Below are 13,143 nucleotides of genomic sequence, written 5' to 3'. Positions count from 1 at the left end.
GAGACGAAACCGACCTCGTAGTCCGTTAATCCTGTGTGAAAAAAAGCGTTATTCGGTTTGTGACTGCGCATATTCGCGCAGTACGCCTTAAAATATTTCCTTACGGAATAGTATTACGGTCGGTTTGTAGATACAGATACATGTCGGACATTACTTAATAGTGTTGTACCGTGTTACGTGGCATAAATACGAAACGGATGCGAAAGTTTAAAAAGTAAAAAAATCAAAAAAATTATATTGCAATTTTAACGCGCAGTACGGTATGGAAAAATGCTTGAAGGTGAAAGAGGAAATAGGGTATGTTGTCATCTCTCAGCCCCTCCTTCTACTTCAAATATGTCTTAAAATGTAGCGTCAACATCGTAAAGTACATGACTAACGCACTACTAACAGCATCGGTGTCCTGGTTAGATTTGGCGTAATGGACGAGATCCGGTAAGTGCTCGGTAAAATTCACCCGTTAGCTGTAAGCTAAAAACAGCTAAGGGTCCTGTTACAAATAGCTACTATTCAGACGTAGTGCACTAGGTAGGGTGCACACCCTTTTATGTGACCCCATACGTGGCAGCCATTTGGGGGGATTGATTTTTTGGGATGTACTTTTAAAAAAAAAAAAAAGGAATAACTGAATATCGTTATAGCATGAAAGTAGATATTTTTGATAGTAGTCTAGCTTGTGGACATCAGTCATGATGAGTGGGGAACCATGTGGGATAATCAGGATGCACAGTGTAAGGTTGGGAAAACTTTACTTTTATGCTCAGTTGTTGGAGAAAGACATTGTTTTTCATGAGTTTCTATTATTAAAAGTTCCTATTATTATGTTCTGTTAATAACTTTTTGTACGCATCTACTCTAATGCATGTATGTATGTATGTATGATACACACACACACACACACACACACACACATATATACATATACATATATATATATATATATATATATATACATATACATATATATATGTATATATGTGTGTGTGTGTGTGTGTGTGTGTGTGTGTGTGTATGTATGTATGTATGTATGTATGTATGTATAAATGTGTGTGTAAATTCCTGACGTTGCAGTCCATTGCTGCCTCAACGCCAAGAGAGCATGGAGGATCCATCTCCTAACCTGAGGCCGAGGCACGAAGAGCTGATACCCACACCATGTGGACCAGTAGGTTATCTGAATCTGGGGCATGAATTGATTAAACGCACTCTCACGTCCCATTCAGCAGTATGTCTTACATCCCATTCAGCAGTATGTCTCACGTCTTTTATCTAGATGAAGCAGTTGTCAGAGCTCCAGTGCCTCGTGAAGGTCTACTTCTGCTTCACACTCATCTCCATGCTAGTGCTCTTTATCCTCACTATAATCAACATTGTAATTGAAAGATGGAAAGAGGGTGAAGATGATGATCTCAGTGTCTCTCTCATCCAGCTTGTGGGCATCGGTAAGGAACAATATCTACTCTATACAATCCAGAATGTCTCCGTTAATAGGGATAATGAACACTTAAGCAAAATGTAACTTTATATACGAAGCATCCTTCGTAAAGACTTTAAATTTCTGTCTGCTACACTTGACCAGGTATTCTGGTCTGTTACAACAAGTTGGTGCAAGTCTGGTCACGGATTGATCTGATAAGCAAACAGAGATGAAGTTAGAATAGTCCAGAGTTTTTTAAACATGATATCTGTCCACCAATATGTTTTCTTGTACTGAAAAAATGGAAAATATTCACCTGAGTTTACTTACAGTAAGGGTCAAAAAGCAGTTGTAAAGGAGCAGTCAATACACTGGAATATACAGTACATGATAGTATCAAGTCAAGAAGCTTTTATTGTCATTTCAACCATATATAGCTGATGCAGTACATAGTGAAATGAGACAACGTTTCTCCAGGAACATGGTGATACATAGAACAAAAACAGCTACAGAAAACAACACAGAGCTAAGGACTTAAAGTAAGTAGCCACATAAAGAGCATCTGTGCAATCCATTGTGCAAACAGTGCAAGACAAAACACTACAAGACAATACACAAAAGCAGCATCGGCCAGGGTTCACGCTCTGTATTCTAGAAAATCCAGAACTACTGCTTCTCCATGACAGAATGTTTCCCTTATTTTGATGTTTTGCTGTACCCACGGTCGATAGATTTTCATTTGTGCTATGCTCTGGATCACGGCTGCAAGACACGTTATAGCCAGATCTGAGTCATCTGGACAACAACCTTTGCTATGTGATTCATTTCAAAAGGGATTTGTATTGAATAATAACTGACATTATTAAAACTAGTGTGTCTGTGATGTTTCCCCAGTGTTCTGCGTGTACTACATCTCACGAGGCGTGCTGCAGGAAAACAGGCAGGAGCTGATTATCTTTGGGGTTTGTGTGCTCGTGGTCATGGTGCGCTCTATCGTCAACTTCAGTGTCAGCAAAGAGAAAGAAGTGCTGCTAATGGTACACCAACCATCATTTCAACACCGGCTGCTATTTCAACACCAACAAACCACAATAAACCTCTCCCTTGGGTGTAATTGATTTGTTCTTCCCGCATGCTTGTAGATCCTACAGATTTTGCATCTAAGATGAAATTGTGCCAATAGTTTTTTTTGTTCTTTTGCAAGTAGCTCAGCAGATCATAGGATCTGGGGCTTTCCAAGTGCGGAAGTTAAAATAGGAACACAGATGTAGCAAAAGGAAGTCTGTTGCTTAAGAGCAGAACTGATGACAAGATTTCAAGTCCTCAATCTTCTACTAATGTAGATATCTAAGAGGTTTGTATGGAATCTCCTCAGGTTATGATGATCTGTTTTGCAGGTGCGGTTTGTGTGCATCATGTGCCTGGGTATGGTACACCTGATCTGTACCTTGCTGCTCATCCTAAGGCCCAACATGATGGCCTTCAGGGTAGGCGGAGCTTTGGAAAGCCTGCAGGAGCAATACTTCTTGCTTAATCTCTGCTTCTCAATGGTGACCTTTGATCTTCAGGCACAGGTTAATTTCTTCCTTTAATTGTGGTTATATCAATTAGAGTAGAAGCACAAATATTTATGTACAGCTAAGGCCAAAAGTTTACATACACTGTTTTTTTCAAAAAAATAAATAAATAAATAAATAAATAAAGAAAGAAAGAAAGAAAGAAAGAAATAAAATCCCCATTCATTTTATCCAAAATTCGTATTAGACCAAAATCCAGGTCTGCCATGACATCCTGGAACACAGGTGTGACTGTGTGCACTGTGGGAACAAGGAAGAATCTTGAAGAAATGTGTTATTGATTATGTTCAATAAAGTGAAAGACTGTCAGAGATGAGAAATTGTTCGGCCACAATGACCAGACGTGTTTATTAGAGAAAGTAAAGCATGGTGGTGGTAGTATTAATCTTAGTATTAGGCTGTTTGACTGCAATAGGAACTGATGCATGGCATAAAGTGGATGAAATAGCACAAGTGAGTAGCACAATGTGAAAAGTGTGCAGTCCTTCGTCCTGTGATTGCAAGTGATTGTGATTGACGTTGGAATCTGACAATGCCACAGCTATCTGATTATAATAAAGCCAAACGGTCTATGCTGTCTTGGTGGCAGGAGTGACTCACCAGTCAGCTCTCCCCTTTCAATTTATGGTCTCCCTTGACACTAAAAAGACTTGGCTGGCTTTACATGTCTCAGAGGAAACATGTGATAGCCTTCACTTTCCCTGTTTTGTAGCTGTTTATAATAGAAAACAGATGACTGGTGAGAGCTAATTGGGAACTGGCCAAGACTAAACTGGGGAAGTGGACAGACTCATGAAGAACATGATTACTGTCTCAGCAGGACAGTGACCCAAAACTTGTTGTAGAATTGGCTAAACCTGGATAAAAACTCATTGGGGAATCGTTAAACCAGGCTAAAATCAAGCTTCTCGTGTGACCTTTACAAGCCCTAACCAAATCAAGAGCCAATGATGGCTATCAGAAGTAGTAGTTCAAGGTGAAAATGGCTGTAGTCATCCATCCATCCTTCCATTTTCTCCTCCGTACCACTTCTCCTATACAGGTTCATGGGGAACCTAAAAACCTCTCAAGGTAATCAAGGAACAAGTCAGGGGACAGGCTGCATGGGGTACAAACCCACCACAGAGCCCAATCACACACATCCATTCACACACTACAGACTATTTAGAGATGCCAGTCTTTGATGGGAATTGAACTTCCAACCCCGGAGGTGCAGGCAAGCATGAATATTTTGTGAAAAAGAAGCATGTGTTCCAATCATTTTAACCCAGAAAAAGAACACTCGCAGAAATCACTGAAATCACAAGACTGCCATGACATCCATATACATGTTTGACCTTGGCTTTATAGGAAGTATGAAGTATAGTAGGAAGCATGTCTTTCCTTTTCTCAGTATCTTTGCAGTTTTCATCACCTTTTTAGTGAAATAAGAAGTTGTTGTGATATAAGATCAAGGCCTTCTAGTAGAAATGGGCTAGCAGAAATAATCCTCCTCTCTCTTTCAAGGAAAAAATAAGGATAAAGCTCAATTTTTTTCTGTTAACCAATGGCATAAAATAGATTTTTTTAAATCCTGTTGAAGCACAAACAAGAAGTATTACTCCCTGAAGAATGCAAAACCCCGGTCTGGATTGGACCTGATCTAGTACCTCTTAACTGAAAGACAAAACTCCAGAAGGTGATGACAGTTCAGTTTGATTCAAGCTGTTTAAGTGTTTTGAGTGGGATGTTTTTTCTTGCACAGTGTTAGGTGTTAGGGTTAAGCTTAAAAGGATTAATTGTACCAGGATATGCCTCTGACTCTTGGACTAACAGGTTCTGCAGCGAGGTCTATCTCAATAACAGTAGCATGCTATGAGGTAAAAGCTATGGCTGATTTATTTCTACCCCTGAAATTAAACAGCATTATTTTCAGATGCACTTGTTGAAATGTCCCATGAATTTAATTTGCACTGGGTCAAATTTCTAAGCCTGCTTCTCGGACCAATATAATGTTATCAAGCAAAGCACAAATTACAGGAAGGGATCAATAGCAGAACCTGATGCTGAATACAGGCGATGGGTTGCTTTGTTGTAAGCCTCAACCATAACCATGATAGGACCTGTGGAATGTACATAAAATCCCCTCACAGTCTGATAGCAAAGCGGAACAAAATTGCCATATCAAGGGGTGCTAAGTTGGCGCCTTACTAAAAGACTGTTGTATTATAAGCTAAATGTGGTTTAAGGAAAGTCTTAGTCATGGGTATTCGTTGCAGCCAGGTTACTGTGTTTTTCTTCTTCTTTAGCTTACGATTAGTTTGTCCCTTGACTTGCCTTGGTCGCCGTATTCTATTAATTGTGTGGAAAAAGATCTGAATTTATTTATCTTGATTTCATATTTTTATTTTAACAGAAGTGTGTAGACTTTTTAAACTCGTTGTAATTAATTAGTTAGTTACAACCTAGGCCACAAGAAACATTGAGGAATGACTTCAAATGTTAAAATGTGTTTCGCCCTGTTTACCAGCTGTGTTTGTGCATCCTGATCCTGACGTCGGGCCCCTCTGTGTCCAACGTTCACGCCGCCATTCTTGGAGTCGGAGTCGTTTGGGCAATCATTACTGCTGTGACTGGAGCCATTTCTGTAAGTCACTATCAATTCGAGGCGTTACGCATCATTTGAGATTTTCTCAAATAGAAAGCACCGTATGAAATGGAATAATTACATCTTCTACCGCTTATCCGAACTACCTCGGGTCACGGGGAGCCTGTGCCTATCTCAGGCGTCATCGGGCATCAAGGCAGGATACACCCTGGACGGAGTGCCAACCCATCGCAGGGCACACACACACTCATTCACACACTAGGGACAATTTTCCAGAGATGCCAATCAACCTACCATGCATGTCTTTGGACCGGGGGAGGAACCCCCGAGGCACGGGGAGAACATGCAAACTCCACACACACAAGGTGGAGGCGGGAATCGAACCCCGACCCTGTAGGTGTGAGGCGAACGTGCTAACCACTAAGCCACCGTGCCTCCCATGGAATAATTAAATGAGAAGTAAATTCTGCACATTATAGTAAGGATTGTACTAAATTCTGGTGAACTATGACCATCCATGGGACCCTGGGAATCCCTGTGCATGATTGATCATCTAACGAATGCTTAATAATATTAAGAGGCTTAGTAATATTTTATTACTTAATTATTAACGATTGAGGAACGATTATTCTAGTATTGTTAACACGGAAGTAGCAATATGCTATAATCTAATAAAAAAGTGAAAATACAAAACAAACAAGTTGCTGTCTCTTTCCAATTGGCCTTTTACAGATAAAATGGGGTGTGCTTTGACATCATTTTTAAAAAAAACAAACAAAGAAAATGTTATTAACCTTCTCTACGTTCATTACTAACTGGTGCACATAGTAACTGTTGAATGTAGAGGAGGCTAATAAAATTGCATACAGTATCCTTATGCAAAAAATATGAAATAAATTCAAATCACATATTGTGATATGCAAAAGTCTTGGAAAAATCTGCTTAAGCTTCTCTTGTAGGCAAATGTTCTTGCTGAACTGAAGGTCTAATGAGATGACCTTTGCCTGATGATTCTGATTCACATTCACAAATAAATGAATGAATGAATGAATGAATGAATTGGGGGCCTGGAAGCCTTTATTATCGCCACATATACATTAAAGCACAGTGGAATTCTTTACTTCATACTTTTCTCCCAACTGAGGAGGTTGGAGTCGGAGCGCAGGGGCAGCTATGATACTGTGCCCCTGGAGCAGGTAGGGTTAAGGGCCTCAATCAAGGGCCCAACAGTGGCACATTGTAAGTGCTGGGATTTGAACCCCTTCAATCAACATCCCAGAGCCTTAACCACTTGAGCCACCACTGCCCCAATTGTATGAGTTTCTTGGATGTGCAATTGTGACAATGTTGTTTTAATTTTTATTACTTTACTATAATTATTATGATGACCATGTTTTTTTTTTTTTTAATTTTTAACTGCATTTATTAAGCTCAAATATGCATACACTCAAAACCAGAAATGGGTTAAATTGTCTAGATATGGCCATGTGAAATCAATACATAAGAAATAGTGGAATTTCAGGAAAGCTGGTTTTACTATCTGATCTTTACACAACTGTGATGAATAAAGTCCATTATCACTCTGAGCATTACTCTTACATCACTGTCACCTCAAATCATTCAGGATTTGCTCTTTATTTGTTTTTCAGGTCTTAAAAGAAGTGAAGCCACTGGTCTGGATTTTTGTCCTCCAGAACTTACCTCAGCTTGCTTATTTTATTTACCTGCTATATACGGTATATCTGAAAACACACCTTCATTTACAGTCTTGTTTACAACATGCACATGATGTACATGTGCACCTTTTAATGTGAGTGAACAGTCAGAAGCCTGCCTGAGTAAAAAAAAAAAACCTTTGCTTTCTTCATAGATCATTTCTGAGTGGGGACAGAGTCCAACGTTCATACTGGAGGCTGCCTCTATAACGGGCTGCCTTATCTCGGTGACCATCAAATGTGTGCTTTTCTGGGGTTTGTTCCGCCTGTACCGCAGCTTCGGCCAGGGTCTACGTGAGAGAAGTAAGAGCTGCTGTGCTTGTTTTCAAAAGAACTGAAAGCATATTTTGAGTCATTTTGATTTACTGAAATACTGACCACTTTATTAGGCACACTGGATCATTCCTGCTTTTATGGATTCAGCCAATCATGTGGCAGGAGAGCGATGTAGAAAATCAATAGAGACTGAAAAAATATTACCTGGTCCAGTCTTTAACTGTCCAGGTTTCATGAGCCAAGAGCTAAGAGGTGCCCGAGGGGTGTGTAAGAGCTGCCCGCGGGGTGTGTAAGAGCTGCCCGAGGGGTGTGTAAGAGCTGCCCGCGGGGTGTGTAAGAGCTGCCCGCGGGGTGTGTAAGAGCTGCCCGTGGGGTGTGTAAGAGCTGCCCGCGGGGTGTGTAAGAGCTGCCCGCGGGGTGTGTAAGAGCTGCCCGAGGGGTGTGTAAGAGCTGCCCGAGGGGTGTGTAAGAGCTGCCCGAGGGGTGTGTAAGAGCTGCCCGAGGGGTGTGTAAGAGCTGCCCGAGGGGTGTGTAAGAGCTGCCCGAGGGGTGTGTAAGAGCTGCCCGAGGGGTGTGCAAGAGCTGCAGTGGATAAGCTGAACTGGTCTGCAAAATGCAAAGTGACCCAAAGGACAGAGCTGGACTGACAAGTCAATAAACGCTGGATATGATGCACAAAATGTTTTACACACTAGTTATTTAATCAAAAGATCAAAAATCGGAGTGTCTGTTTACGTTTGTCTCTGTTTTTCTCTGTTCTCTTCAGTGTTTGCTGCAGATAAGCAGTAAGGATCATTATGAAGAGGACCAGCAAGAAAAAGCCCAGCAAGGAGTCCACCGTTAAATCACGTGCCTAGAGCAGAGCTTCTTCAACTGGAAGACGTCTGTAAATCAATTTCAGTCGTAAAAACTTCAGAGACAACACTGCCACTTAGCTTACTACAGCGATATTACATAAAAAAAAAAAAAAAAAGACTTCAGAAATCCAGCTCTAAAATCCTTAAGAGAGAATAAATTATTTAGGGAGTTCATGCTCATGATTATATCTAAAAGATAAGACTGATTTTTATTCCACAAGGAAATGCCAAGGTCATCATGTAATGTTTGAACATTACTTCCATATTTAGCTGTTATCTGTTTTTTATGCTTTAAATGTTGGCTTCGTGAATATTTTAACTCCATTTTAACTGCAATCTTTTATTTTCAGTATTTATATGTTATCTTAAGCCTGGATACATATCAGCAAAGTGTCCAATATGTACCAAACTGCACTGTTTATGTGTCACATTTCATGTAAAACGCACTTCAGACACATTTTAAATCGTTACATAATCTAAGCGTATTATAGTGGTTCTAATGATATAACAACAATACATAAAACATAAAACCGTCAACAAATGATGAATTGCATGCAGAAAAAAATCACACTGGATTCATTTCACTTGGATATACAGCAGGGTCCAAAAGTTTAAAACCACACTGAAAATCTGGGATTTTTATTTATTTAAAAATTCCCTGTAAATTCTAGAAAAAAAAGGAAAATATCCAACATATTGCTTAATCATTATTCAAAATGTTTTTAGGTCACTGTTTGAATACAAGCAAATTCATGATGCAAATTCATGATGTGTTAATGTTTTGGTACAAAAGGTTGGATTTTCTGGTTCTCTCGTCCAGTCTGTTAAAACCTAATCAGTGTGATGAATCACTCTGATGGATTTGATCTAATGTGGATCATCAGGCTTTACACAAACTCGGAAGCCATGCCGGTTCAAGTGCACACAAAAAAAATGGGGACAAACACAAATACTAAGAAACGTGTGAATATTTTTAAGATTCTAATTTTCATTTATCACTTTATCAGAAATCGTATCAAATTGAAAATGCCAAGCAAAGGTATTTTTGGAAGAAGGTTTCACTTCCATTGGTCTCGGACGTTTATGACAACCCTGTGTGTGAAGCACATTTTCCTGTGAACGTTACATTTATGTTTTTATACACTAATCTCAGGCGTCAGCATTTCAACGCAAAGAGCTCAGTGTTAAGGAAGTGTTATTAAGGGGAACAAAATTTGTTTTTACTGATTCCTACGTAGGGAAAACTCATAAATATAATCTCCTTTTTTGTTTTTTTTTTATCAGGTAACTGATGCTTTTTTTTGTATTTTCCACTACTGTTTCTACTTCACACACTGTAATCACCAGAGTACTTGTGAAAGAGTTTTACAGAACCAAGAGGTTTAACTGTTATGTATATTTTATGTTCAGTGTTATGATAGTATGGATTTATTACTATCAGAAACATGTATTTGTAATACAAAATTTAATAAATATATTTTAAACAATTTTCTCTTATAGGCTCAGAACAGATCCTGAATGTTTATAAGATGCTCTTTGTGAATGAAGTTGCTGTATCTGTATCTGTTGTTTCGAACACAGTGTCAACGTAGTCCACTTTAATCAGAATCAGAATCAGATTTATTGGCCAAGTGTGTTGACACACACAAGGAATTTGGTTCGAGCAGTTTGTTCCTCTCAAAGGTACAGACATAAATAACACTATACAAGAAAACAATGCAGACGATGAGATACAGTATAGACAGAATGAGTATAAAATATGAATATAGAATGAATAAAATATGAGTATAGAATATGAACGATCATTTATGTACATAAAGTGTGGGAGTGCAAATAACAATATTGTGCAATATTATGCTTTTATATAATATACAGCAGCAGTAGTGTGTAATATATACAGATGATTTGATGACTGACAGTCCTGATAATGCAATACTTATGATAAGAAGCAGTGAATATAATTATGGTGAGTTGTTGATCAGGGTGATTGCCTGGGGAAAGAAACTGTTCCTGTGTCTGGCAGTTTTAGTAAGCAAAGTTCTGTAGCGCCTGCCAGAAGGGAGGAGCTGAAAGAGGGTATGTCCAAGGTGCGAAGGGTCATTAGTGATTTTTCCTGCCCGGTTTCTGGTTCTGGAGAGTGGGCAGGGGGGGGCGCCAATTATTTTTTCTGCTGTTTTAACCGTGCGTTGCAGTCTGTTTCTGTCCTGTTTTGTTGCTGCACCAAACCAGATGGTGATGGATGTCCACAGGACAGATTCTATGACAGTTCTATTCTATTCAGTGTAGAACAGCATCAACAGCTCCTGTGGCAGAGCACAGGAATGGGTCTAATAGGTTTAATAGGAATCCTCTGCACATTCATGCAGTTTTCTATTCTGCCAATATTCTCAATGGCCATTTTGGTGTAATCTCTGTTTCCCAGGTCACATGATTCAACTTCTCAACCAAACAACAAACCAGAAACAAGGTTGAAGTGAGTTAGAGAAGAGACGTATATAAATTGCATTTTATTTTAAAAATGTCGAAAAACATTAGACATTAGAGTATGTTTTAAAGGATTTACTACAGATGATATCTTTATTTAAAGGCTAACTTTTTAAGTAATTAAATTTTCTCTTAATGTACTTTCTTGAAATACATATTTTAATAAGATAATGACAATTAACAGCAACACCGCCTCAGGAAAACAACACAATAGTCATGTGATCTGGTACCTCATCATCCTAATGCCCCTGATTACTAACCACTGTTCCCACTCACTCACTCACTCATTTTCTACTGCTTATCCGAACTACCTCAGGTCACGGGGAGCCTGTGCCTCAGGTGTCATCAGGCATCAAGGCAGGATATACCCTGGATGGAGTGCCAACCCATCACAGGGCACACACACACACACACATGCACACACACGCACACACACTGCGGACCACCGAGGCACGGGGAGAACATGCAAACTCCACACACACAAGGCGTAGGCGGGAATCGAACCCCAACCCTGGAGGTGTGAGGCCACCGTGCCCCCCCAACTGTTCCCAATTATATATAAAATATATATACATATATATATATATATATATATATATATATATATATATATATATATACATTTGCATTTTGGAGAAATGTAAATGAAATGTAAAAAAAAAAATCGAGGGAGTGGTAAATTATTTAATCAAATAATTAATTAATAAAAAATTATATAATATAGATGACAAGGAGTAATGAATGAAGAAATGCTGTTTGCAGATATTCTGTCTTCAGAAATCAGCTTTGTTCTTACAAAAAGGAAACTTAATACTTTACTTTCAGCATTATAATATTTTCAGCATTATTTGAGACATCTATTAATTAAAAAAAAGTGTTCATTTACAATTGAACAAACAAAAAAGTACTAAACTGATGGAGCACTCAGATTTTGTCAAACTTCAGAAATAAAGATCAACTTCTACTTACAATGTTGATAAATAATTCCCCTTTTTTTCCTTTAACATGAATTTTCTTATGCAGAAAAACATGTAATTACCTTTTTTTTAAGTGTTATCTGCTGTACTCTTATTTCGTCTCCACAAGACTTTACACAGCTAAAATGCTAATATTATGTTTAGTGCTTAGTGTCCACTATCAGGTCTAACCTGAGAAACAGCACCACCTAATGGATTTATTCTGAACTGCAACAATTTACATGCCCAACTTTTAAATCCATCCAGAACACTCACTCTCTCTCACTCATTCATTTTCTACCGCTTATCCGAACTACCTCGGGTCACGGGGAGCCTCATCAGGCATCAAGGCAGGATACACCCTGGACGGAGTGCCAACCCATCACAGGGCACACACACACACATTCTCATTCACGCAATCACACACTACGGACAATTTTTCAGAGATGCCAATCAACCTACCATGCGTGTCTTTGGACCGGGGGAGGAAACCAGAGTACCTGGAGGAAACCCCCGAGGCACGGGGAGAACATGCAAACTCCACACACACAAGGCGGAGGCGGGAATCGAACCCACAACCCTGGAGGTGTGAGGCGAACGTGCTAATCACTAAGCCACCGTGCCCCCCCATCCAGAACAATGAACTTTAATTACTTTTTTATTTAAGATTTATATAACTTTTTTTTTATTTATTATTTTCTTATTTGTAAGACTACCATGTGTTCTGATTTATCACAATGTGATCTTTCCATCATAAACAATGCTCTGCTGCTTGCTGGAGTTTTCTTAATCAGAATCTTATTGATTAGAAATAATTGAAGCACAAAAATAAATATACGTTTTTAAAATAAGGGAAGGCCATATTTTATTTAGCAATAGGAGACACAAAGTTGACCAAAATGACCCAATATGATAAAATAAATAATGGAAAGACTTCCATATCTATTTTGTAATAATAGCCTAAACATCATAATTAAACTATAAACCTATGCAGATAATTCTTGCACAAAATAAACAAAAAACAGTCTCAAAGTGTTACACTGCGCTTTGTTCATTCATTCACTTCTGAAGCACAGTTTGTCAGTAAAAATATTTTCATTCTGCATTGGAGCGTTGAAGCAGATGAGTTTAAATATAATATCATGAAGATTTTAGACTCGTAGTGTCATGAAATGAAAATGTAAATTAATAGTATAATAAATGATCTAACAATATTATATGCACATAATATTAATCTTTATTTTATTTATTGGTTATACACCATTTCAGTTTTT

At 38.6% G+C, this 13,143-nt stretch overlaps 1 protein-coding gene across 2 annotated transcripts; it reads left to right on the top strand.

The window, feature by feature from the left end:
* The first annotated feature begins 276 nt into the window (after window positions 1–276).
* On the top strand, window positions 277–9,916 carry LOC132853906 (uncharacterized). Of its 2 annotated transcripts, none has more exons than XM_060881947.1 (9): window positions 277–435; window positions 1,072–1,165; window positions 1,274–1,442; window positions 2,312–2,454; window positions 2,815–2,991; window positions 5,504–5,620; window positions 7,231–7,317; window positions 7,452–7,599; window positions 8,339–9,916. In XM_060881947.1, the coding sequence occupies exons 1-9, from the start codon at window positions 422–424 to the stop codon at window positions 8,359–8,361; spliced, it is 972 nt and encodes a 323-aa protein (XP_060737930.1). In that variant the 5' UTR covers window positions 277–421; the 3' UTR covers window positions 8,362–9,916. The 2 variants fall into 2 exon arrangements, with proteins under 2 accessions (XP_060737930.1, XP_060737929.1); XM_060881946.1 differs by lacking the exon at window positions 277–435 and adding an exon at window positions 542–736.
* Window positions 9,917–13,143: the final 3,227 nt, after the last annotated feature.

The sequence above is a fragment of the Tachysurus vachellii genome, chromosome 11 (assembly GCF_030014155.1).
Source record: "Tachysurus vachellii isolate PV-2020 chromosome 11, HZAU_Pvac_v1, whole genome shotgun sequence".
Lineage (NCBI taxonomy): Eukaryota > Metazoa > Chordata > Actinopteri > Siluriformes > Bagridae > Tachysurus > Tachysurus vachellii.
The sequence above is the reverse complement of the archived record's forward strand: the minus strand, read 5'-3'. Positions and strand labels throughout refer to the sequence as shown.